The following is a 27,557-nucleotide window of genomic DNA, read 5'->3' on the forward strand; positions in this document are numbered from 1 at the left end:
TTAGATTATTTGGGCAAGGGTCTAGACCTTCCCCCATGTATCTGGGCTGAGGGAGTATCCCTCCATGGAGAATGGGCTCCCAAAGTCCATTCCTGCACGAGGGGTAAACACAGGTTCTACTGCCAGAGCCCCATAGACTGTCCAGGCTTCCTAACTGACACCCACATTCAGGGTTCCTGGTTTGGTTCTAGGCTGGTTTTCCAGCTGTCATACAGGGGTCCGTGAGTTCCCACTTGCTCAGGTCAGTTGTTTCTGTGGTTTCCCCAGTCGGGTTTCGATCCCTTTGCTCCTCATTCTTCTGTCCCTACAACTTCATTTCAGTAGTTCCCTTCAGTATTTAACTGTATGTTTCTGCTTCTGCTTCCATCAGCTACTGGATGAAGGCTCTAAGATGGTAATTAACTTAGTCATCAATCTCATTATAGAGGAAGGGCATTTAAGGTAGCCTCTCTATTCCTTTGCTTCTTGTTTCAGTCATCCTTGTGGATCCCTGGACATGTCCTTAGTGCCAGATTTCTCTTTAAACCTGCAAATAGCTCTCTCTATTAAGGTATCTCATTTCTTGTCCTTCCCTACTGTCCCCTCCCACCGCTGACTCAATCTTCCTGATACCTCATGCTCTCCTACTGCTCCTATTCTCCCCTTCTCTTCCTTCTCCCTCTACCCCCTCCCCTGTGCTTCTGATTTGCTCAGGAACTCTTGCCCCTTCAGGAAGACTCTCTTAATTTCTTCTCTGCTTCAAATCATGCCAATGTGTTTTTGCCTCCGTTGCTTTTTTATATCGCCCAGGTCCTGATATGATACTGCAGATCCTGTCACAATACTATCAGCACTTAAGCTCAGGGTAGCAAATTCTCTTACTGCTATGTAATGTAATTCCTCAGACTATATCCTGCCATTAGCCCTGAGAACCTATTATATAATGAAAATAACACCTCCTTAAAAAGTAGAATTTATCAGTCATATAAATCCCATTAAACATTCAAAACCATGTGATATTGACAGTAGAAAATAAGATTACAATGGAACACCCTGCATAATGGAGATAATTTTTTAAAAAGATTTATTTATTTATTACATATACAGTGTTCTATCTACAGGCCAGAAGAGGGCACCAGATTGAATTGTAGATGGTTGTGAGCCACCATGTGGTTGCTGGAAATTGAACTCAGGACCTCTGGATGAACAGTCAATGCTCTTGACCTCTGAGCCATCTCTCCAGCCCAATGGATATAATTTTGATGAAGTGTCACCATTTGTTCATGTCGAATAGCCATTCACCATGGACTCTCAAAGGAAATTAAGAACAGAGGACCTCCAGAGTCACCATAAGTTCATGTATCAGACACCCCAAAATTAGCATCATACTGAATGATGAGAAAGCAGACATTTTGTATTAAATCCCGAAGAAGGAAACAGTCACTCCTCTCTTCACACGTCTTCAGCTTTGTACTTGGAAAGTTAGCTAATACACAAACAGAAGACAGTAAAAGAGCATTTGCAGTATGGGCAAAAAATTGAGATAGACTGAAATGAATAAGATAGCATCGTTTTAAGATAACATGATTGTCTATGCATATATTTCTAATCATTGTATGATAAGTCATCATAGCAAAGTGATTCTGGGATTATTGATCAGTATGCCAGCGTCTTTTGCACATGTAAATATTACAGTGTGGAGAATGTAATGAAAAACCACATCAATTTCATGCCACACTCCCAAACTCACACTTGTGATGTTACGTTGCTATTGTGAAGGTGTGTTTGATGATGTCATGTAGAGTGGAAACAAAGTGCCACATAAGGACTCTGTGTTGAGAAAAACTTTTAGGTGTGTCTGTCCGTCCCTGGACAGATAGTCGTTAATCCAGCATGAGGTAACATTGGCTTTATATTTCCAGAGAAATTCCATGAATGATACCTGTTGTAGACTGAAAGATTGAATGTACATAGAAAGTGTTTTGGGGCATTGTAGACAGATGGATTTAATTCTGGGCTCTGACTTCAGTTATCAGTTTTGTTTTCATGCAACTTCTTTGTTTCTAGACAACAGATAGAGGCCCTATCTGTAGAACATGTGGCAATATATAAAATAGAAATATGACTCATCAGAGAGAGTGAAAAAAATGTGCAGAAATGAGGACCCAAGCCAGACAAACTGGGAAGCATATTCCTCATGATAAAGACTCAGAAAAGAGTTGGATCATCAGCAAATGCCCACAGTAGGTAGAAGGATCTAAATTCATTTGCCGATGAAGGCTCTCCTCTCAACACGCACACCTTCCTCTGCACCCAAATCACATTTGCTCCCTGGACATTCTCTCCTACCAGTCCCTTAGTGTGAGAACTGGAAACCTTACAGACAGTGGGATCATAAGACTGATTTCACAGACTCTGGAACCTTGAGAGATGTACTTATTTAGATTCTCATTACTTCTTAGCTTCATGGTGGGCCTTGCACTGGCTGCCCCAAGCATCAAAGACTAAAATCCCAAGGACTATTAAGACCAGGACGGCAATCCCCATCCTGATGAGATTCTCCACTGTGTGATCCTTGTACTCTAAGGCTGTAGCTGTGGACAAAGAAGTCACAGAGGTTAGGGATGATCAAAACTCCCTCAAGGTACAAAATTGTCCCCAAGACAAGTAAATATCCACCCAGGGCCCCTGTCTGTGTTTTCAGTGCTGTGATTCTGAATTCTCTTTATTCAACTGCCTTGGGTTTGGGCATGCTCTAGGATGGATTGATAATCTCAACTGATCCTGAGAGCAGAGGAAGATAAATAGGATATGGGCTTGCTTAAGAGATCTGAAAGTTTCTTCATTCAGTGGCTGATGGAAGAAGAGGCAGGCTCCCACGGCTAAGCACTGAGCTGAACTCAAGAAAGCCAGTAACAGAGAGGGAGGACTGATGACCAACGGGATTAAGACTGGGCTGGTTTAACCCCCAAAACAGTTGACCTGACAAGGGTTAACTCTTGAATCTCAGACTGATGGCTGGGAATCCAGCATGGGGCTGATCAAGACCCCCTGAATGTGGGTGTCAGTGAGGAGGCCTTGGACAGTAGATCAGTACTCATCCCGAGTATACACATGGACTTTGGAATCCCATCTAACAACGTGAGATGCACTCTTACCCTGAACTCTTGGGGGAGGGTCTAGGCCCTGCCATGGTTGAAATGACAGACTATGGACAACCCTATGGAGGGCCTCACCCTCCCTGTGGAAATGAGGGGCCAATGGGACGTTGGGGGAGGGCACGGGAGAAGGGGAGGGAAAGGGAGAGGGACCTGGAACTGACTTGTGAAGCAACCTTGTTTCTAATCTAAATTTAAATTTAAAAATTAATAAGAAAAAGAAAAAACATAAAAGTTATACACACACACACACACAAAAAGAGAACTGAAAATTTCTTCTGAAGTCTACTTTCTATTTACTGGAAATACCCATCATTCTCATCCTGTAAACTCCTGAAATCTGGGATGAATCTTTTTGCTGGTATAGCTAGGTAGCCTTTGCTCTTCTTTAATAAAATACATTTAATTATTTATTTAATTTATATTCCTGGCTGGAGTTTTCCCATAATAACTCCCTCAATCAAGATAAATCTTTACTTGGTCTCCTTCTCTGTCCTTCCCCCTACTTGACCATCTAGTTTCCTCATGTTCTCCTCCCACTCCCTCCCCCTTCCTCCTTCCTCCTTCCCTTCTTCCCCCACTACACTCGGAATTTTCTCAGGAGATGTCTATTTCCCTTTCCCAGGGGGATTCATGTATGTCCTTCTTAGGGTTCTCCTTGTTACCTAGCTTCTCGTGGGTTATGGACTATATGTTTCTTATCCTCTGCTTTACATCTAATATCCACTTATGAGTGAATGCATATCATGATTATCTTTATGGGTTTGGGTTATCTCACTCAAGAAGGTGTTTTTCCTAGTTTCTTCCATTTGTCTGCAAATTTCATGATCTCAGTTTAGTTTTTGTTTTCGTTTTTATTTTTACTGCTGGGTAAATTGTGTAAATGCATCATCATTTTCCTTATTGTTTCTTTGGTTGAGAGGCATCTAGGTTGTCTTTGGGTAGAACCTATGTCTTGGTGATCAAATTTCCCTGATGTTCCTCTCACAACAGATTAAGAAATTTCTCTAGGTCCAGCTCAGCTAGGAGCACACCCTTTTAACGTAGATTGTCCATCCATGTCTTTTCTTCCACATATCCTGTGGAAAATGCAGGACCAAGGTGTGGTGCAGTGACATACACATTGTTCTGAAGATGTGGTTCACAAAAGAAGGTGTGAAGGCTGTGTGTGTGTGTGTGTGTGTGTGTGTGTGTAGAGAGAGAGAGAGAGAGAGAGAGAGAGAGAGAGAGAGAGAGAGAGAGAGAGAGAGAGAGAGAGTCAGGAAGGAGAGTAGATAACAAGCCAGTGGGATTTCACTTAACAGTTCCCAGAATACTATGGCTAGCAGACACTATGCATAGATCCCAAGACTGACATATCTAACCTTTCCTTTTGTCATATTTAAAAATAGTGATTATTGAAACAAGCAGGACAGGCTATAGTGAAAGCAGAGCAGTGACATATGGTATGCAACCACTTTAGGAGACCCAAGGCTCAGTGTTGGACTGTCTCTGGTGGTCTTATTCCAAAACATTCTATTGTTCAGAAGAGCTCACCAAGGGCAGGCAGAAGACGTTCTTAGCTGCCACCCTGCCACCTCACAATACAAGGTGAACCCACACACTACCATTTTTTATATTTTTATATTTTAGCCTAAGGTGAAAGGCAGACTTCACAAAGCAACAGGTATTGATGGTGTCTGCTGGATTTTTATCTTGCTTACTGTGATCATGGTCATGTTTAGATTCTTTTTTTTTTTGGTTTTTTGAGACAGGGTTTCTCTGTGGCTTTGGAGACTGTCCTGGAACTTGCTTGGTAGTCCAGGCTGGTCTCGAACTCACAGAGATCCGCCTGCCTCTGCCTCCCGAGTGCTGGGATTAAAGGCATCAGCCACCAACGCCCGGCTTCATGTTCAGATTCTTAAGAGAAGTTTATTTGATAGAACTGAAATGTGGATGTGGACCTGTTTGCAACAGAAGAGAGTGTAGCAAGATTTGTATTTATTACAGCAAGGCTACCTCCTCCTCTGTCCACTGTGTGACAAAGGGTGCACTAAGAGCAAGGGTCTGTGAATACTGACAGGTGGAGGTGGATGAACAAGGTTTGGCACTGGCGACTGGTTTCTACTTAGAATCCCGTCATCCGTCTGTGGCCTCTCCGATATGCTCTTTCAGACTACCAGAACCTTCTTGATTCCATTATTACAGACTTTAGTGAGCATGCCTAGAAACACCCATGCTTGGCCTCCACATTCACGAGAGAGTATATCCATCAGACTGTCCCCATCCTAGATATTAATTGTATTCAAAGATACAATGCTAATTCCTCTCCAGCTCAGGAAGACCTTGGTCACCTCACTTGTGACAGACAGCTCTGCAGGGGCACTGGCATGTGACAACAGGTAGTGAGATGAGTCTTGAGAACCATAGCACCTGTAGGTACCTGAGAGGGCAGAGGTCATAGCACTCATGGAGAATTCTGCCTGGAACTCCAAATCTTGGAACTGTGATTTTCTTCACTGGGGTTGCTGTTCTTTTCCTTCTTTGGACAGAATGAAAGAGTCAACTCTGTCTCCCACACTCACAATCTGAAGTGACAGAGAAATCAGGACTTCAGTGGATGCCTGATACTTACCAGCTGTTGGCAAGGGACTTGAGGGTGGTGGGCTGGAGGCTCCAATGTGACCTAGGAAACAGAACAAGAGTGGGTTAGGGATAGATGCTAACTCAGGGATCTGCCTCTGCTGTCCTTCCTACATCTGTCCTGTAACCTCCCCAAGATCCTCCTGCTGTCTACCCCAAACCTAGATTGCGATAGAGGAAGCAGTGCACAGTACTTGAGGGACCCTGCTCGCATCTACGTCTCTGCAGGGAAACTGACTTCTGACTAATGCTTCCTATTGTCGCCTTAATCCCAACCAAGTCAAGGACTCTCCTAATGTTTGGTCTGTAAGTCACCCTGAGAGTTCAGGGTCACCTCACCTGTGACAGAGAGCTCCACAGGGAAACTGGGATATGATAACATGTAGGGAGATGAGTCATGGGAACCATAGCACCTGTAGGTGCCTGAGTGGGCAGAGGTCACGGCACTCATGGAGAATTCTGCCTGGAGCTCCCCATCTTGTGACTTGGATTTCATTTTCTGGAGTTGGTGTGTTGTTCCCTCCTTGGACAGAATGAAAGTGTCAGCTGTGTATGTTGACTGACACAGCAGGGTCACGTTGTCTCCAGACTGCACTGTGGAGTTTGGCTTCACTGAGATGGAAGGTCTGTCAGGATGCTGTCCTAAAGAGAACAGAGATAGTGAGAGGCTGTCTCCAGTGTTCTGATCTGAGACTTCACACGGGTCAGATCTGAGCACCTGTGACTCTGTCTTTTCTCTGCCTTCCCCTCTCTCTTGCTCTCTGTTTCTCCATCATTCCCAAATAAGATCCGTTTCCTCATCCCAGCCATCAGCTCTTAGGTCCACATGAGAACTCATGCAGATCTTAGGTACCAGATTGAATCTATTTAGTTGCTCACCTGTGATCAGGATGTCCACAGGGTCACTGGCGACTGACCACTCAGAGGAGACATTGTGTGCACCATAGCATCTGTACTGACCTCCAGTAGAGCGGCTCACAAGGTCCAGTGTGAAGTTGGTGAAGGAGAGTCCAGACTGGGTCCTCTGGCCGTAGAGCTGGGTGAAGTCTGTTTCTCCCACCTTGTACAGAACAAATCTGTCGTAGTTGATGTCAGAGAAACACTGCAGAGTGAGGTTCTTTCCAGGGTCCAGGATATGACCTTGGTGAGTCAGCAGAGAGGGCTTCTTAGACAGGCCTAGAGGGAAGGTGACAGGCTGGTGATTTGGGACCTGGTTTCACAAGCACTGATCCCTCTTCTTCCTGTTCTGCACAAGTCACTGCTTCTCCCCAGGAGTGGGATCTGTCTCAGCATCCAGAACCTTCCTTTTCACTCTGTCACTCTTTACCTGCAAACAAACAGTGGGACAGGTCCATGGCAAAGGGATTGGGGAGTCAAAGAATGATTGGTCAGTGATGGGGCTGACTCACCTGAGATGTGTATTTCCACGGGCTCACTGGGTACTGACCACAGCTGTGGCCTTTGCTGGTAGTAACCATAGCATCTGAATGTCCCTGTGTGGTTGGGTGTTACATGATCTATGGAGAACAAGGCTTGGTACTGCCCAATACTGCGATTGTACTGTGAGTTCAGGGAGCTGAGGAACTTCTGATCTTCCTTGGTGAGAATGAGGTTGTGATATCCTACCCATGAGACACACTGGAGAGTCATGTTCCCTCCTGAGGTCACTACAGGTCTGGTCAGTGCTGTCAGGCGTGGTTTATTGTCATAGAATCCTAGGACAGAAGGATCAGCCTGTTACATGGGCTCACACAGTCACAGTGCTGTCCAGGGCTAGGCTTTGGGAGGGAACACTCCTGAGAGCAGAGTCCGGGGCTGAGACTCTGACTGTCCCCTCACCTGTCACCACCAGTTCCAGGGTGTCACTGCGCTCTGACCAGCCAGCTGAGCTATAACAGTAACAGCGATAATTCCCCCCACTGTAGTCTGCAACAGAAGGAATGGAGAACGTGGACTTGTTTCCAGACTCCTTTGGGGTCTGTGTACCCCAGGTTTGTTGGCTTCCCTCCTTATGCAGAAAACACATTTCTGCATCCTGGGTTCCCTGACATGAGATGTTCATGGGGCTTCCGTAGGCGACCACAGTGCCTGGCTCAGCCTTGATGGTGGGTTTGTGGAGGGTCCCTGCAAGGAAATAGGAGAGAAGGAGGTGGGTCTGTGTGAAAATGACACAGGACAGAGAAAGTCACAGTTGTAGGAGGCATTTTTTTCTATTTAATTTATTCCCCTGTCAAACAATTCATCCTGCAGCAGCCCCTCACTTGCCCTCTCCCTGAGATGCACTGCTCCTCTGTTTCCCTTTAGAGCAGTTCAGGGTTCACCGGGATATTAATGGAGCATGACATGACAACATGCAGTCAGACTAGATAATCACCGTCCTATTAAGACTGGAGACGGCAACCCAGTAGGAGGAAAAATTTCCCCTGTGTAGGCAAAAGGGTCAGAGACTTCCAGACTCCTATTGCTATGAGTCTAACTAAAAGGCTAGTCTGGCTGTGCTTGTGCATGCCTTTAATCCTAGTACACAGGAGCCAAGCACAGGAAGATATGCGTGAGTAAAAGGCCAGCCTGGTCTATAGAGTGAGGTTCAGGACATGCAGGGCTACACAGTGAACCTCAAAAAACAAAAATAAAAAGAACCCAGGGTAAATCAGCACAGCATGTGTGCAGAGGGCTTAGGGAAACCCATGCATGTGCCTTGAATGCTGCTTAATCTCTGTGAGCCCTCATGGTCCCGCTGAGTTGATCCTGAGTTCCGTGTTCTCCTGGTGTCCTGAGGGCTGTGTGGCTCCTCCCATCTTTCTGTGTCTCTTCTGTGGAATTCCCCGAGTTCTTGTGGATGCTATTTAAGCTGATCAAGAGTAACAGATTCCTGTCTGTCCTAGACCTCCTAGACTCTGCTGTCACTGTGTCCCTTAGATTCTGTATACTGTGTCCCTCTGTCTACCACAATCTGTGTCTCTGGTCTCATGAACCCTAGCTCCTCTCACACACACACACACACACACACACACACACACACACACACACACACACACACACACACACGTGTAGACCACCCTCAGCACCTGTGTCATTTCAACATCGTTCTAGGGAAAGGCTGGGGTTCCTCACCTGAGAACAGGAGCTCCAGGCGATCACTAGGTTCTGACCACACTAGTGGTTGTTTACTGTCAAAGCTGTAACATCTGAATGTCCACCTTTGGTTGGAGGTCACAGGACCCACATGGCGCAGGGCATAGTACTGCTTAGTATTGTAGTCATACTTTGGGTCCAGTGTCCAGGATTGCTTGTGTGGTCCTTCCTTAGTCAGAATGAACTTGTGATACCATTGATTTGATTCACACAGCAGGTTGACTTTCCCTCCTTCAGTCACCACAGGGCTTGGCTGGGCTGAGAGTCTGGGTTTACTGTAGGCCCCTTGTAGAGAAGGAGGAATCAGTTTAGTGTCCTCAAAGAACTCATTATCCTCCAGGGATGGATGAGGAGTCATCCCTGTGTACAGAACCACTTCTTGACAGTGAAGCCTGATGCTGTGGACTCTGTGATTCCTCTCACCTGTCACCACCAGCTTCAGGGAATTACTCTGCTGTGACCATCCTGCTCCATAGGTCCAATATTGACAGGTATATTGCCCTGCCTGTTGAGAGCTTATTTTTGAGATGGAGAATTCAGCCTTGTTCTTAGGATTTGGAGGAATCTCTTGGAGCCTGGGATTTCCATTTTTGTACAGACGATATTCTTGGGCTCCTGTGGTCTCCTCACATAAGAATGTCACTGTAGTCTGTACAGAGACCACAGAGTCTGGCTGTACACTGAGGATAGGTTTGAGAGTTCCTGCAAGGAAAAGATCAGCTAGGACGCAGGGCAGCCACCCTCAGATTGCAGCACCTGACACCAACCCTCCATCCTACCCAAGGTCAGCACTCATGTGCTGGTTTCCATCCTCACTTCCAAGCCTGGCTCCAGGAATGATGAGAAGTGATATCAGGACATGGGCAGACACTCACTCACTCACCTGCCAGCACTGGTGTCCTATGTTGCAGACTCAGTCCTGGAAGAGAGTTCCCTGTGAGAGGTTTGTCTCTGAAGCTTGAGAAGGTCCTCCCCTCTGCAGAACCTCCTGAGAGCCTGGGGTTTCCTAACTGAGCAGTGCTGGGCTGTGGGGCAGCATCAACCCCAGAGCACAGCGTCCCCTCCCCCTCACCACATCTCACCCAGACAGAGCAGGGCTATGAAGGTGAAGGTCATGGCATCTCCTCCTGGAGGCTGCAGCTGTGCTTGTGGACAGAGCTACAGAGACTGTCTGGAGGGACAGGAGACACAGGGTGTGGCCTCTGGAGGCAGTGCCCTCCCTATGACAGGGTTGTACTTCAGCAGCCTCACAGGAAGGGGAACTGCCCTCCTCAGACACCAGGCTCTGACTTCCCCAAGGCTGTGGCTAGGTCAGGCAGAAGACGCCATCAATATTTAGTGGATGTCATTTCTAAAATCCCATCAGGGTCTGTCTCCTGCATCCTCATCTTTGTCAGCACTGGGTGGTAGCAGGCACGAATGAATATTACACATAATAAATACAAGTTTTTGCCAGGCGTTGGTGGCGCACGCCTTTAATCCCAGCACTAGGGAGGCAGAGGCGGGCGGATCTCTGTGAGTTCGAGGTCAGCCTGGTCTACCGAGTGAGTTCCTGGACAGCCTCCAAAACAATACAGAGAAACCCTGTCTCGAAAAACCAAAACAAAGAAACAAACAAACAAAAAAACAAATACAAGTTTTCAGGTCGGCTTGCTTTTTTCCTGTTCATATTTTTTCATGTGATATACTTCTTCCCATTCAAAGTGTTTGAAGGTTTCTCTGAAGGGTCTCATTGCCCACTTCTACATGGAATAACATGTATAATCCACTTCCTCACAGTCTCAAGTGCTGCCATACAATTGTGAACTAGGGACTGGAGAGATGACTCTGAGGTTAAGAGCTGTGGCTTCTCCTCTAGAGCTCCTGTGATCAATTTGCAGCATGGTGTTTCACAACCATCCATAATGAGATCTGGTGTCCTCTTCTGGTGTGCAGGCGTACATCCAGGAAAACACTGTACATATTAGGAAATACATCTTTAAAAACAAAATCATTTGTGCACTACTTTTTCTATGTGTTTGTTCCTTTTTGATGTGTGTACTTTACAAGTTTAAATTACACTTATTTATTATTTATTTACCTATATTTCTTAAATTGCACTTATGTAACAATAATAAATTATGTTTATATTTTATTTTTTATTTTATTATTTTAATTTTAAATAGCTTGCTTCACATGTCAATCCATGTTCCCTCTCCCTCCCCTCCTCCCGCACCCCCCTATAATTCCCCCACACCCTCCCATTCTATAGCTAATTCCTTCCCCATAGGGGACATCTAGAGTCTGTCCTTTCACTCTGGGCAGGGTCCAGGAACTCCCCTAGGAGTCCAGGTTGAGAGAGCATCCCTGTTTGTGTTATGGACACACGAAGTCCGTTTGTACACCAGGGATAAATACTGATCTACTGCCGAGGGCCCCATAGGTTGCCAAGGCCTCCTCACTGACTCTCACACTCAGTGGGTCTAGATCAGTCCCATGCTGCCCTCCCAGCTGTCGGTCTGGGGTTCAAGAGATCTCCCTTGTTCAGATCAGCTGTCTCTGCTGGTTTTGCCAGCCCATTCTTTGCCAATTTGCTCATCGCTCCATCTCTCTGTGTCAATGGGTTCAGTTCAGTGTTTAGCTGTGGGTGTTTGCCTCTGCTTCCATCAGTCACTGGATGAAGGCTCCCAGATGGTTGTAGACATCAAGTTCACTATCAGGAATGGGCATTCGAGGTGGTCTCTCCACTATTGCTTAGCTTGCCAATTGGTGTCATCCCTTTACATCCCTTTAGATCACTAGTGGTCACAATGGTGTCTGATCTGTCTTCTAACCTATGATTCCCTCTTCCCCCTATTCCTGTTCCCCCATGACCTACTCTGTCTTCCTCTTCTCCCCCTCTCTTCTTCCCAGCTCCCACTCCCCCCCTACCCTCGCCGTGTTCCCCATCTGTTCAGAGGATCTTGCCTCATTCCTCTTCTCTTGGGTACTATGCATATCTTTTAGGTTCTTTCCTGTTTCCCAGACTCTCTGTCAGTGGAAGTGCAGACTGGTACTATCCTGATCCATGTCTAAAATCCATATATGAGTGAGTCTTTTTGTGACTGGGTTACCTCACTCAGGAGGGTTTCTTCCAGTGCTATCCATTAACCTGTGAATTTAAAATTTCCATTATTTTTTCTGCTGAGTAATACTCCATTGTGTAAATGTACCACATTTTCTCTATGCACTCTTCAGATGAGGGGCATCTAGGTTGCTTCCAGGTTCTGGCTGTTACAAATAATGCTGCTATGAACATAGAGGAGCAGATGCCCTTGTTGTATGAATTTGCCTCCTTTGGATATATGCCTAAGAGTGGAATTGCTGGATCTTGTGGTAGATTGATTCCCATTTTCCTGAGGGATCTCCATACTGCTTTGCAAAGTGGCTGTACGAGTTGGCACTCCCACCAGCAGTGGAGGAGTGTTCCACTCTCTCCACATCCTCTCCAGAATAAATTGTCTTCGGTGTTTTTGATTTTATCCATTCTGACAGGAGTAAGATGATATCTCAGAGTTGTTTTGATTTGCATTTCCCTGATGGCTAAGGATGTTGAACACTTTCTTAAGTGTCTCTTGGCCATTTTAGACTCGTCTATTGAGAATTCTCTGTTTAGTTCTGTACCCCACCTTTTGATTGGATCCTTCAGTGTTTTGGAGACTTGCTTCTTGAGTTCTTTGTAAATTTTGGAGATTAGCCCTCTGTCAGATGTGGGATCAGTGAATATCTTTTCCCATTCTGTGGACTGCCTTTCTGTCTTGTTGAATGTGTCCTCCTTTGCCTTACAGAAGCTTTTTGGTTTCATGAGGTCCCATTTGTTAATTGTGGACCTCAGTGTCTGTGTCACTGGTGTTATGTTCAGGAAGTGGTCTCCTGTACCAACTTGTTGAAGAGTATCTCCCACTTTCTCGTCTAAAAGTTTCAGTGTGGCTGGTTTTATGTTGAGATCTTTGATCCATTTGGACTTAAGTTTTGTACAAGGCGATTAACATGGTTCTATCTGCAATCTTCTGCATACCAGTACCCAGTTATGCCAGCACCATTGATTGAAGATGCTTTCTTTTTTCCATTGTATAGTTTTCGCTATTTTGTGAAAAATCAAGTGTTCATAGGTGTGTGGGTTAAAAACCGGATTTTCAATTCGGTTCCATTGGTCTACCTGCCTATTTTTGCACCAATACCAAGCTGTTTTCAGGACTATAGCTCTATAATAGAGCTTGAAATCAGGTATGGTGATGCCTCCTGAAGTTCCTTTATTGTATAGGGTTGTTTTGGCTATCGTGGGCCTTTTGTTTTTCCATATAATGTTGATTATTGTTCTTTCCAGGTCTGTGAAGAATTGTGCCGGAAATTTGATAGGGATTGCATTGAATCTGCAGACTGCATTTGGCAAGATTGCCATTTTTATTATGTTGATTCTACCAATCCAAGAGCATATGAAATCTTTCCATTTTCTGGTATCCTCTTTGATTTCTTTCTTTAAAGACTCAAAGTTCTTGATATACAGGTGTTTCACTTCGTTGGTTAACATTATCCCCAGATATTTGATGCTGTTTATGGCTATTGTAAAGGGTGATGTTTCTCTAATTTCTTTGTCTGTCACTTCATCATCTATATATAATAGGGCCACTGATTTTTTTGAGTTTGCCTTGTATCTGCCACTTTGCTTAAGGTGATTATCAGCTCTAGGAGTTCCCTTGTGGAGTTTTTCAGGTCAATTATATAAATTATCATATCATCTGCAAGTAATGAAAGCTTGACTTCTTCTTTTCCTATTTGTATCCCCTTTATCTCCTTTTGTTGTCTTATTGCTGTAGCTAGGACTTCAAGTACAATATTGAAGAGATAGGGAGAGAGTGGACAGCCTTGTCTTGTTCCTGATTTTAGAGGAATTTCTTTGAGTTTCTCTCCATTTAGTTTGATGTTAGCTGTTGGTTTACTGTATATTGCTTTTATTATAATATCAGGTATGTTCCTGTTATCCATGATCTCTCTAGGACCTTTATCATGAAGGGGTGCTGGATTTTGTCAAAGGCTTTTTCAGCATCTAGTGAGATTATCATGTGGCTTTTCTTTCGCAGTTTGTTTATATGGTGGATTACATTGATAGATTTTCTAATGTTGAACCATCCCTTCATTCTTGGGATGAAGCCTACTTGATCATGGTGGATGATTTTTCTGATGTGTTCTTGAATCCGGTTTGTGAGTATTTTATTGAATATTTTTGCATTGATGTTCATGAGGGAAATTGGTCTATAGTTCCTTTTCTTAGTTGTGTCTTTGTGTGGCTTGGGTATCAAGGTAATTGTAGCCTCCTAAATAGAGTTTGGCAGTGAGCCTCCTGCTTCTATTGTGTGGAATACTTTGAGGAGTATTGGAATTAGCTCTTCTTTGAATTTCTGGTAGAATTCTGCACTGAAGCCATCTGGGCCTGGGCTTTTTTTGTTTGGGAGACTTTTGATGACTGCTTCTATTTCATTAGGGGTTATAGGTCTGTTTAGATTGTTTATCTGGTCTTGATTAAGTTTTGGCAAGTGATATCTATCCAGGAAATTGTCCATATCCTTTACATTTTCAAATTTTGTGGAGTACAGATTTTCAAAGTATGCCCTGATGATTCTCTGGATTTCCTCGGAGGCCGTTGTTATGTCCCCTTTTTCATTTCTGATTTTGTTAATTAGCATGCTCTGTCTTTGTCTTTTCGTTAGTTTCGACAGAGGTTTGTCTATTTTGTTGATTTTCTCAAAGAACGAACTCTTTGTTTCATTGACTCTCCTCAATGTTCTCCTGGTTTCTACTTGATTGATTTCAGCCCTCAATTTGATTATTTCCTGGTATCTCCTCCTCCTGGGTGAGTTTGCTTCTTTTTGTTCTAGAACATTCAGCTGTGCTATTAATTCTCTAGTATGACTGTTCTCCAGTTTCTGCATGTGGGCACTCAGTGCTATGAACTTTCCTCTCAACACTGCTTTTAGAGTGTTCCACAAGTTTGGTTATGTTGTGACTTCATTCTCATTGAATTCTAGGAAGTATTTAATTTCTCTTTTATTTCTTCCTTTACCTAGGAATGGTGCAATTGTGCATTGTTCAATTTCCATTAGCTTGTAGGGTTCCTGCGATTTGTGTTATTGTTGAATTCTAATTTTAATGCATGGTGGTCTGATAAGATACAGGGGGTTATTCCAAATTTTTTGTATCTTTGGAGGTTTTCTATGCTTCCTATTATGTGGTCAATTTTAGAGAAGGTTCCATGTGGTGCTGAGATGAAGGTATATCCCTTTGTGTTAGGGTGGGATGTTTGATACATGTCTGTTAAACCCAGTTGAGTCATGACTTCTATTAGTTCTTTTGTTTCTTTGTTAAGTTTCTGTCTGGAAGTCCTGTCTAGCGGTGAAAGAGGAGTGTTGAAGTCTCCTACTATTTTTGTGTGAGATTCTATGTGCGATTTGAGCCTTAGTAATGTTTCTTTCACAAATGTAGGTGCCTTTGTATTTGGGGCATAGATGTTTAAAATTGAGACTTCATCTTGATGGACTTTTCCTTTGATGAATATGAAGTGTCCTTTTTCATCTCTTTTGATAGAGTTTAAGTTGAAGTCTAGTTTGTTTGATATTAGGACTCGCTTTTCTCTTGGGTCCGTTCCATTGGAAAATCTTTTCCCAACCCATCACTCTGAGGTAACATCTATCTTTGATGTTGCGATGTGTTTCTCATATGCAGCAGAAGGATGGGTTCTATTATTCTCTGGTTTGGCTTCTTCACGTTGTCCCATATTTCCTCGATATTTTGTGTTAGGGATTTGTTTGTTTTGAGATTTTCTTTGGTTGACAACTGTATATCCTCTAATGAGTCTTCAACGCCTGAGATTCTCTCTTTTAACTCTTGTATTCTATTGATGATACTTGCATCTGTAGTTTCTGATCGTTTACCCAGCTTTTCTATTTCCACCATCCCCTCATTCTGTGTTTTCCTTATTGTTTCTATTTGAGCTTTCAATCCTTCAGCTGTTTGAGTTGTTTCCTTCGTTTGTTTGGTTGTTTTTTCTTGGTACTCTTTAGATTCTTTGAGAGATTTGTTTATTTCTTGAATTTTTACCCCATTTCTCGGATTTTTTGTTTGTTTTTTCTTCTATTTCATGAAGGGATTTCCTCATTTCCTCTTTGAGGGTCTCTGTCATCTTCATAAAAGAATTTTTAAGGTCTGTATCCTCTACTTCATCTATGTAGTGCTTTTCAGGTCTTGCTGGCATTGGTTCTCTAGATTCTGGTGGAGTCATGTTGGTCTTTCTATTGCTCAGTGAGCTCTTATTCTGTTTTCTTCACATCTCTTCTTCTAGTGGTTGCAGGTGGGGTCTTTCCATTTCCACTGGTCTCCTTCCTTCCTGAAGCTGAAGCTAAATCTGTGGTCTCTGGAGGTTGGGGCCTGGAAGGGCTAATGTCTTTCCTGTGTGGGCGGGTCTTCTAGATGCCAGAGGGGCCCCAGAAATTCGAGCGGATGTGTGTTGGTTGGAGGATCGGGAATGTCCCCCCCAGAGATCCAAGCTCACCTGAAGCTCCAGTGTCTGCTGTTATATCCTCCTTTTAATTTCTGATTTTGTAAATTTGGATGTTCTCTCTCTGCTCTTTGGTTAATTTGGATAATGATTGGTCTATCTTTTCAATTTCTCAAAGAAACAACTACTTTTTTGGTTGATTCTTTGTATTGTTTTCTTTGTTTCTACTTTATTGATTATTTCCTGGCATCTACCCTTCCTGGATGAGTCTGCTTCCTTTTGTTCTAGAGCTTTCAGGTGTCCTATTAATTCACTAGTGGGAGATTTCTCCACTTCCTTTATGTAGACACTTAGCGCTAGGAATTTTACTCTACAGCCTTACCATTCTCAATGCAGTCATTCGCTTGCCTGAATCTGGAAGCTGATGGTCTTGCACTTTAGGACCTTGTCAAAGACCCCTATATTGGTGGCTGTTCAGCACCTAGATGAAGACATAGAGAATGCAGTAAAGCTATTTTGTTTTATTTTAATTTTGGAGCTAGGTTTTTATGGTGGGACCTCCAGTATTTTAATATCCTTGAGTCATACTCCTCCCCCAAGCCACACCCAGTTCATCCTGTAACTTTAAATTTCTGATCTTCCTTTTGTTTTAATCTTCTGGTTTTTCTTATGTTTATGGGTTCAAATATATTTGTTGTTGTTTTGAGACAGTCTCTCTCTGTGGAGCTCTGGTTGTCCGGGAGCTGTTTATGTAGACTTGACAGGGCTGGAACTCAATGAAATTTTGCTACTTCCCACAGGCATATTTGTCAGTGAGCAGAGGTGCAGCCCTCTCCTGGTTGTGCAATGTAAGTTACAGTGTTAGCGCCTGGACTTTGATTTTCCTTTTGAGATGCCTACCTTTTGAGTTCACTACCCTCTGTTTGAGTCTGTAAATCTTATCTGACTTCTTCTTGAAAGGTTCAACCTATGCAAAAGTTGGTTGTAGGAGGACTCAGAAAACTGAGAGGTTCTGTGACTGAGAATTGCTTCAGTATTTGTCTACTTTGGGGAGAATGAGATAAGGAAGTTTTTTTTATGGGGGAATTGAGTTGCTAAGGTTTAAAATGTATAACAACACAACCCCAGAGTAGTTAGGAAAGGAGAACACTGAGAGAGACAGAAATGGACCCCGGAGAAGAGGAAAAGGTCAAAATCACCTGAATCAATAGGGAGCACAGGGGGGGAAGGGTTGAGGAGAATGTGAAGGGGAGAAGGGGAAAGGGGAGAAGAGCATGAGGGATCAGGAAAGTTGAGTTCAGGAAGAATAGAAAAGGAGAGCAAGGAAAGAGATATGTTAATAAAGGGAGCCATTATAGGTTTAAAGAGAAATCTGGCAGTAGGGAAGTATTCAGAGATCCACATGTATGAGCCCAGCTAAGAATCTAAGCAATAGTGAGGAGGCTGCCTTAAAAGCCCTTCCCTAACAATGAGAATGATGACTACCTTGAATGCAATCACAGAGCCTTCATCTAACAGTTGATGGAAGCAGAAGCAGAGACCCACAGCTAAGCAATGAACCAAATCCTGGAACCAAGCTGTAATCAGGGAGGAGTGATGAGCAAAGGGGTCAAAAGCATGCTGGAGAATCCCACAGAAACGTCTGACCTGAGCAAGTGGGATCTCACAGACCTCAATCTGACAGCCTAGGAACCAGCATAAGATCAAATCAGGCCCCCGGAATGCAGGTGACAGTTGGTTGCTTGGGCAGTCTATGGAGCATCTGGCTATGGAACCAATATTTATCCTTAGTGCATGAATGGGTTATGGGGACACATTCCCTATGGAGGGATACTCTCTCAGTCTAGATACATGGGGGAGGACCTAGGTACTGCCCTAATGATGTGACAGACTTTGGTGATTCTCCCATAGGATGCTTCACCCTCCCTGATGAGTACAAATCAAGATGACTCTGAAATACCACCTTAAATTTGTCAGAATGGCTAAGGCAAAAATATTGGTGAGATGTTATGTTGGTGAGGATGTCAAGTAACGGGCACAGTCTTCCACAGCTGGTGGGAATGCAAACTTTTAAAGCCACTTTGGAAATCAGTATGACAGCTTTTGAGAAGAATGTGTGTCAATCTATGTCAATATCCATTAGTGGTACACTTGGTTATATACCCAAAAGATGCTCAATCATAACCCAAGGAAATGTGCTCAACTATATTCATAGCAGTATTATTTTTAATAGCCATAACCTGGAAATAGCCTAGATACCCATCATCTGAAGAATGGATAAAATGTGAAACTCTATGTGACAGAGTAATATTCAGCTGTAAATAATATGAATATCATGAAATTTCCAGGGAAATGGATGAAACTAGAAAAATTCATTCTGAGTGAGGTAACCCAGACATAGAATGACAAGCTCAGTATTTATCCAGTTTTAAGTGGAACTGTCTTCATTTTGTCCTTCATTTCTTCAACCTGTCCATTTAGACAGTGCCTGCCTTCTTGTGACAACTACTCATGTTTCTGGTCCTTAAATTGGTTTGGTGAATTTACATACTGTTAAGTTCAGGGCTATGCAAATCCACAGAGTCACTGAGCACATGAATACAGTTCATGTTGAGTCAAGCAATTTCTTCAAGACCTATAGAGAGAAATTTGCTCCTTCCTTCAAATACCCATGTAGTAATGATTAGCCCCTGGAAGTATGTGACATCCACTTACTCCCAGGGCATACATTGACTGTTGTTACCACCTGGTTACTGTATGAGACTGATGAAGCATATTTGTGAAGGTGCTAATGGTGGATAGATTGTAATGATAGAATCAGGACTGAGGTGATCAGGCAAATGGATTATGTGTGGGCAGGGATCTTCAGAGTATAGACAGATGTTTGAGTCTTCACTGCACTTGGGCTGTGAATGTCTCAGAGACAGGACAGAAATGGCTCTGCTTGGAAATATTTGAGGTTAGTATCTGAATGAGAATGGAATGATGGAGACACTGAATTTAAGCTTCTTCACTCCTGAGGTTGATTGGTGTATCAACCATGACCATCACAGATAGTGACAGAGAAAGTTTAGAGTTTTGCAAGCCTTATGTGACCCATTGGGGAAGCAGAATTTCCTCTTTTTCTGGGCTTGTGGTTGTAACTGTTTCCTCATTCATCTGACTTCTTCATTTCTGTCGCAGGAAGCCCCTCTGACTCCAATCTCTTCTGCCTACCGTCCTTACTATATTTTCCCCCTTTTCCTTTATATCTGGACCACAATTTCTGATGACACTGCAAATCCTTTCTCACAGCATTTAGCACTAACAATTAGGGGATCAAATTATCTGGCTTCTATGTGATGTCCAAGAATACCCGTTGCCAAATTTCAAACTGAATTTGGGAATAATCTCCCTCCATCCTTCCTTGGGGTACAATGAGAGCCATAGCCTCTCTTTAAGGTTAATGTGAGAAGCAAATAGTCTGGTTAATGGGAGGGTTCATATGTGGATACTTATGTGTGAGAACATGAATTGGATTGGGAGAGATCACTGGCTATTTTTTATAATGTCTTATTTATTTTTGTGCATGTATGTGTGTGTGTGTTGGGTCATGTGTACCACAATGCACCAGTAGGGGTCAAAAGGTAACTTTCAGGAGCCACATCTCCTTCCAACTTGGTTCCTTAGGATTGAACTCAGGTCAGCATCGCTGGATAGGAAGTATATTAAAGAGCCTCCCACAGACTCAAATCACAATCCAGTTTAATCTCATGTCCTGACTTCCTATTGATTAGCCACCAAGTCAAAACCCACTTGTTTTTCTTTTTGTTGAACCCACTTTACCCTCCCTAAACTTCCTGCTTCTCTGATTTCAAATTTGCATCAGCGACCATATTAGCTCTGCATTGTCCTTTCTTATCCTAAGATTCTAGATTAATCTTCTGAAGCCCTTTTTTATTTTTCTTGAATTCCTTTTTTCCATCATGGCCTCTTTTGGAAAAAAACTGAATCCTCAGGTCCCATTTTCCCAGGAAAGTTGGGTTTCTTAGAGAGAGGCCACTGTCTCACTCGTTGTGTCCACAGGTTTCTGTCGTCATTTCTCTGCTCATATTCCTAAAGACCTACTGGTCTATGTCCATTAGTTTCCTTCCTCCCTAAGGCTTGATCATAGTCTATTTGTTGTCATTCGTCATAGACTAATGTCAACTGGGTATTGGGAAACTCAACTGAAGTAGGGTTTGAACAGATTAGCCTGCACTCATATGTGGGACATTTTCTTGATTAATTTATGCCAAGAGTCATCAGAACATGATGCTGCCACTCAAAAGCATAAGACATGGAGGCAAATTTTGGGACTCTTGACACAGTCACTGCCATTCTTTGATGCCAGTATATAGTTTTCTGACTTAGGTATAGTAGGAGGGTCTATAATTTCACAAATATTGGGATTCTCTCCTGGATGTATGCAGCCCTTTCTCTTCTGGTTCACTTTGATGCTGCTTATCCCTGTTCCCACATCTCCTTGCAGAAGCATCTTAAGTGTTGGAAGTATTGGTAAGGGTTAGAAGTTAGGACAACCATTTATTCCTGGAGGTTCATGATTCCATTAGCAACTTTACTCCTTCATGATGTTGTATGCTTTCCTGTGAACTAGTGTTGTGCAGAGAGTAGAAAACAGCCTTAGAGTATCTGGGCTGGTTTGTGCTTTGTGTCTTCCCAGCTCCTTGTACCCCTTCTCTTGACCTATAATATTTTAACTATCAGAGAATCAGTGTCTAAGTTTCACTCTAGACATCATGCATCAGGACCAGGTTTATATGCCCTGCCAACTTCTGTTTACCATAATGAGATGAAAGTATGATAGGACCAGGCAATGTTTTCCCTGAGGACAGAGCCAGATGGTATCCTGATGGTGTGGGCAAGTGTACTCTCCTACGGCCTACTCAGCTGCTAATGGTGGCAGCACCTCCATTTAAATCTAGCACTTTGGAGGCTGGGGAATGTGGATTTTTATGAGTTTAAGACCTACCGTGTCTACATAGTGAATTCCAGGACAGTCAAGGGTCTGTTGAGAAGCCTTGTCTCAAAACAACTCCAACAACAAGGAAATAAAACAAAGAAAAACAAAACATTGTGCTTAGGTAGATGGAGAAATTGAGTTCAGCCTACCCAAGCATCTGCATAGTCATTATCTAGAGAATGGAACATGTAACTTAAGCCATGCTCTAAGGCCAGCATCAAAACTTTTCATGTGACTTTCTCAAAAATCCCAGTGTTGGGAAGGAAGAGACAGGAAGATCACTGGAGCTCACTGGCCACCCAACCAACCCAAATTCAAGGGTTCTGTGTTCAGTGATTGTAGGAGGAAGTCTGCTGCCACCATTAAACATGTGACTTATTAGAGGGGCATACAGATGAGGTAATAAAAGGGCGGTTTACCACACCGCTAACCACACCCACTTTAGGCAGGACTAAAGACGTATACGGCTGGACATAAAGACGTATATGTACGTAGGCGGAACTACGTCACTAGCCAGGCCCACTTTTGGGCATGGCTAGGGGCGTTACGGGGGAAGGCATAAAAGACAGCACACAGGAAGTCTCAGTCTCTTTTCCTGGAGTTCGGCGTCTGGTTCAGAGCTGAAACTGCTTGGCTCATATGGGTTTGGTATCTCGTGAGTAATTTCTACATTAAATACTTAGCTTTACTGTCAGTAATTGTGTGTCGTGTATTGTTACAGCGTCCCCTAAAGCCAACAATTTGGTGTCGGGAGCGGGATGGAAATCCGGATCCAGGCGCCCAGAAAAGCGGCTTCTCTCGGCCTGACGAGGCACACGTGGACTCTTCTTTCGCTAAGTTCCTCACCACTTCGCTCGGCAAGGCATGATTCCTGCCGCCAGGAACCAGCACCTTCTACCTGCCGGTAAGGTTAGGCGGTATTCCAAGATTTCTCTCGCGGCCACGTGCTGTTTTACTGGCGGCCTGCTGACTCCAGCCACGTGCTCTTTCGCTGGCAGCCGGTTGATTTCGGCCTGAATTACTCCATTGGTAACAAATGTAACTGCTTTATACAATGTCAACAGCTAACATTATGATGCAGGATGTTAAGAATTTTCTTCTTTTTTGTATGGATGGGATTTTAGAAAGGGTTGAGGACCTACCTGAAAGGTACTTCCTACCCCCGATGGTGATTATTAGCTTCATAATCAATATAATTTTGTTAATGAAATGGCTCAAAAATAGGACTAAACTTATACAGGTCATACAGTCATCGCAGGATAGTTTTGAAATCTTAATACAAAGGATTCAGGAAATGCAAAATTCATTGCAGGAGAGTAAGAAAGGGTTGGTAGAAAATATTCAGGATATTAAAAATGATAATGTAGGTCTGACGAACAGGTTTAAAAAGACGGAACACAAAATTGAATTATTTTCAGGAAAAATGTGTTCCACAGATAGAATTGAAAAATTGGAACATAATGTTGAAACATTTAACGAAAAACACGGTTCCATGTTTGATGATTTCACTAGCAAATTACAAAGACTGGAACATAAAATTGAAATGCTAACAGAAAAGAATTGTTCCATGTCTGAGAGCAATGATAAACTAACTGATAGAATATCATTTGTGGAAGGCAGTTTACATGCTATTGAGGTACTTTCTAAGGATGAGAATATTAGAAATTTGGAATCACATGTAAATGATGAATGTAAAAAATGAAAGATTCCATGATGTCCTTAGAAAATTATTTGTCCCAAGAACTTCAAGAGCTCAGAGAAACAATGATGAATAGACTGCAGGATTTAGAAGACGCTCAATCTGATACTTCAGAATCAGAAATACAGGCAACAGGTCAGGACAGGAGTTTCCCAAAGCTTCTCAAATGCCGGAATGATTTCCCTAAGGTTGCTATGCGTTCCCCTATGGTTTTTCCAGTATCTGTAACAGAAAAACCAGCAATGAAAAAACAATCAAATGGTCCCATTGCTTATCACTGGGAGCCTATACAGATGAAGGATCTAAAAAATATTAAGGAGGCCATTGTCTTGTATGGTCTTCATTCTTCCTTTGTCAGAGAGCTCCTAACCTCATGGGCTACTGTAAATAAAGTAACCCCAAAAGACTGGGCCCAATTAGCCTCTGCAGTGCTTGAAAATTCTTGTCAAATTCAATGGAGAGCTTTATGGAGGCAAGAAGCAAAAGCTATAGAGATTCAGGAATTACAGAACGGTCATGAAGTACCCCAAGACAAGATTCTTGGGGAGGGTCCTTACGCTGACACGCAGGTTCAATCTGCATATGACGAGCACATGTTGTCTTTGTGCCGTACAGCTGCTTTAAATGCCTTGGATAAGGTTTGTGAAACAGGAGAGATAATGCAACCCTACAACAAGTTATTACAGGGCCCAAGGGAAAGGTTCACTGAATTTTTAGAGAGATTATCCAGAGCAGTAGAAGTACAGGTAGTGAACCCAGAATCCAGGCGTCTCCTTATAGAATCTTTGGCGCATGAGAACGCGAATCCTCAATGCAGGCAGGTAATTTGGCCATTAAAAATAAGATCAGCACCATTGGAGGAATGGGTCCTACATACAGTGAACCTGGAATGTAAAAGTCAGGATACAGGAGCTTGGGTAGGTGAAGCTATTTCTACAGGTTTGAGGAGGCACCAGGATGCCAAATACCCTACCTGTGATGATATAGAGGCCTGGGGAGGGAAGGCAATCTCTAAGAATTTTAATAGGCATAAAGACACAACATGCTTTAACTGTGGTAGAATAGGACATCTTAGTAGGAACTGTAGACAACGCATTCCTAGAAATAATGCTTTTACCAGGAATGCATCAAACAGAAGGCCTAAGCCTCCTGGTCTATGCAGGAGGTGTGGGAAGGGGCGCCATTGGACTGATGAATGCTTTTCCACAGTAGACAGACAAGGTAGATCTTTAAAGCCAAAAAACGGAACTCAGGGGCTCAAACGAGCCCCAAAAAGAGAGATTATCCGGTCATTCCCAGTGACAGTGGAGGACAGCCTCTCCCTGGACAATTAGAAGATCCACTGCCCATTGTAAATAATACGGCACTGGACAATACATTAGCTCCAGAGGATGAATCAATTACATCAGGAGGAGATACAAAACATATATTTTGGCAAACTGCTATACAATATCATAGACCCAAGCTACCAGTTAAGGTAAATAATAGAGTGATTTACAGATTACTGGACACAGGAAGTGACGTCACTATCCTTAATCAGCAGTCCTGGCCACACAACTGGGCTTTGAAAGAGGTTAATGTTCAATTCTTAGGGATTGGAACCCTATCTGAAGTTAAACAGAGCGTTAGATGGATTGACTTTATTGGGCCAGAAGGACAGAGAGGAAGGTTAAAGCCATACGTTGCAGATATTGCTATAAACCTCTGGGGTCGCGATCTACTCCAGCAATGTAATACGCAGATTAACATTCCTCCTGTATCAGCTAGGAATTATAGACAAGCTCTTAGTGGTAGAAAGAATATAGTAAGACAGTACAGAAAACAGATGCCAAATGTACAGGCTGTACAGAAGCAAGATGCTAGTGCCAAACCTACAGAGCAACCAAAAGCTCTACCACTACAATGGCTGACAGATGAACCCGTGTGGGTGGGTCAATGGCCTATGACATCTGAGAAGTTAGAGGCTTTGGAGAAGTTAGTTCAGGAACAGCTAGATGCTGGACACATTGAGGAATCAACTAGTGCATGGAATTCGCCTGTTTTTGTTGTCAAGAAGAAGTCTGGTAAGTGGAGAATGGTTACTGATCTTAGAGCCATCAACAAGGTAATTCAGCCTATGGGGTCTCTACAACCTGGGATGCCGTTACCTTCTCTAATTCCTAAGGATTGGCCAATTATAGTTATAGACTTAAAAGATTGTTTCTTCACTATACCGTTACAAGAAAATGACAGAGAAAAGTACGCCTTCACGGTACCTACCTATAATAATTCCCGTCCGGTACAGAGATTCCAGTGGAAGGTACTACCTCAAGGTATGTTAAACAGTCCACCTTTGTGTCAATAGTTTGTGAATAAACCTCTAGAAATAATTCGTAAAAAATTTCCACATTCGTTAATATATCATTATATGGATGACATATTATTGTCTGATTCAAATAAGGATACTTTGGAAAAGATGTTTGAGGCAGTAAAGGAAATTTTGCCTCGCTGGGGATTACAAATTGCCCCAGAAAAAATACAAAGAGGAGATTCTATTAACTATTTAGGTTATAAAATAGATGCTCAGAAAGTTAGACCACAGAAAGTACAGATCAGAAGAGATCGTTACCCGACTCTTAATGATCTTCAAAAACTATTAGGAGAAATCTCTCAATTACAGACGATTATTGGTGTAGAAGGGCATGATTTAAAACACCTGAAAATGGCTTTAAAAGGAGATAAAGACCTAAACAGCCCACGAGTACTATCAGCTGAGGCTGAAAAAGAATTAGAATGGGTAGAAAAGAGAATATTAGAAGCACATGTGGACCGTGTGGATCCAAACCTGGACTGTATTCTCGTTATTTTACCATCTAGAGAATACCCCTCAAGAATATTAATGCAGAGGGAAGACATCATTCTAGATGGGTATTTCTGCCGCATAAACAGAATAAAAAATTGAAAACATATATAGAAAAGGTCTCCGATTTGATATTAAAAGGTAAATTAAGGCTTAGTTAACTGACTGGGAAAGACCCAGCTGAAATTATTGTACCTTTAACGAATGAGGAAATTTCCTCCTTATGGAAGGATAATGAGTATTGGCAAATAGCTTGCAGTGACTTTTTGGGAAGTATTAGTAACAACTATCCCAAACAGAGAGAATCAAATTCATAAAGAAAACAATTTGGATTCTTCCATGTATCGTGAGGCAAACACCTATTTCTAGAGTTCTTACCTTCTACACGGATGCAAACAAATCAGGTAAGGCAGGGTATAAATCAGGAAATATAAGTAAAGTAGTTCAAAGCCCTTACAACTCCGTACAAAAGGCAGAGTTATATGCCATTCTCATGGTACTTAAAGACTTTACAGAGCCTCTCAATATAGTCACAGATTCTCAGTATGCAGAAAGAGTTGTCTTGCACATTGAGACTGCAGAATTTGTTCCTGATAATACAGAATTAACCTCATTGTTTTTACAATTGCAGGAAATCATCAGAAACAGGACTCATCCTATATATATAACACACATCAGATCCCATACAGGTCTGCCAGGTCCTCTGGCACAAGGCAATGATGAAATTGATCGTTTATTAGTAGGTAATGTGTTGGAAGCTTCAGAATTTCATAAGAAACACCATGTTAACAGCAAAGGTTTAAAAAAGGATTTTTCTATCACCTGGCAACAAGCCAAAGAAATAGTAAGAAATTGTCCCAGTTGCTCATTGTACAATCAAACTCCATTACCAGCAGGTTGTAATCCTAAAGGTATTCACAGAAATGAACTTTTGCAAATGTATGTATTTCACTTCCCAGAATTTGGCAGTTTGAAATATGTACACCATACCATAGACACGTTCTCAGGCTTCCAATGGGCTACTGCCCTCATCTCTGAAAAAGCTGACTCTGTTATTACACACCTCTTAGAGGTGATGGCTGTTATGGGTATACCTAAAACAATAAAAACTGACAATGCTCCAGCATATGTCTCCAGTAAACTGGAACAATTCTTCAAATATTATAATATAAAACATGTAACTGGTATACCTTACAATCCCACAGGACAAGCAATAATTGAAAGATCTAACCGAACCTTAAAAGAGATGCTAAACAAAGATACCTAAACACAGGTTACACAATGCTTTACTAACGTTGAATTTTCTTAATGCTGATGAAAAAGGACAAACTGCAGCAGAAAGACTTTGGACTACAGAAGAAAGACACTGGACTACAGAGAAGACTTCTGAACTGAACCAACTGGTGTATTTTAAGGATGTTATGACCTTAGTCTGGAAACCAGGATATGTGTTACGTTGGGGAAGGAGTTATGCTTTTGTTTCCACAGGAGAAGAAAAGGTTTGGATTCCATCAAAATTAATTAAAATTCGATCAGAACAGAAAACATCTCAGGAGGAGGAAGATAACAGCCCATCTACAAATTCATATTCCACCATGGGTAAAGTGACCTCC

General features: G+C 42.7%; 1 protein-coding gene across 4 annotated transcripts; it reads right to left on the reverse strand.

The window, feature by feature from the left end:
* Nucleotides 1-1,105: 1,105 nt before the first annotated feature.
* Nucleotides 1,106-10,080, reverse strand: LOC110343543 (leukocyte immunoglobulin-like receptor subfamily B member 3). 4 transcript variants are annotated; one of them, XM_040733932.1, is made up of 10 exons: nucleotides 9,977-10,080; nucleotides 9,778-9,813; nucleotides 9,318-9,596; nucleotides 8,874-9,179; nucleotides 7,599-7,883; nucleotides 7,169-7,474; nucleotides 6,639-6,935; nucleotides 6,099-6,401; nucleotides 5,752-5,802; nucleotides 1,106-1,465 (listed from the first exon to the last, which is right to left on the reverse strand). In XM_040733932.1, exons 1-10 carry the CDS (start codon nucleotides 10,008-10,010, stop codon nucleotides 1,335-1,337), a joined length of 2,028 nt encoding a protein of 675 aa, XP_040589866.1. In that variant the 5' UTR covers nucleotides 10,011-10,080; the 3' UTR covers nucleotides 1,106-1,334. The 4 variants fall into 4 exon arrangements, with proteins under 4 accessions (XP_040589866.1, XP_040589867.1, XP_040589865.1 ...); XM_040733933.1 differs by having other exon boundaries at nucleotides 1,322-2,573; nucleotides 6,720-6,935; XM_040733931.1 differs by having other exon boundaries at nucleotides 1,322-2,573.
* Between the last annotated feature and the right edge of the window lie 17,477 nt (nucleotides 10,081-27,557).

Source organism: Mesocricetus auratus, unplaced genomic scaffold, assembly GCF_017639785.1.
Source record: "Mesocricetus auratus isolate SY011 unplaced genomic scaffold, BCM_Maur_2.0 Super-Scaffold_100037, whole genome shotgun sequence".
Taxonomy (NCBI): Eukaryota; Metazoa; Chordata; class Mammalia; order Rodentia; family Cricetidae; genus Mesocricetus; species Mesocricetus auratus.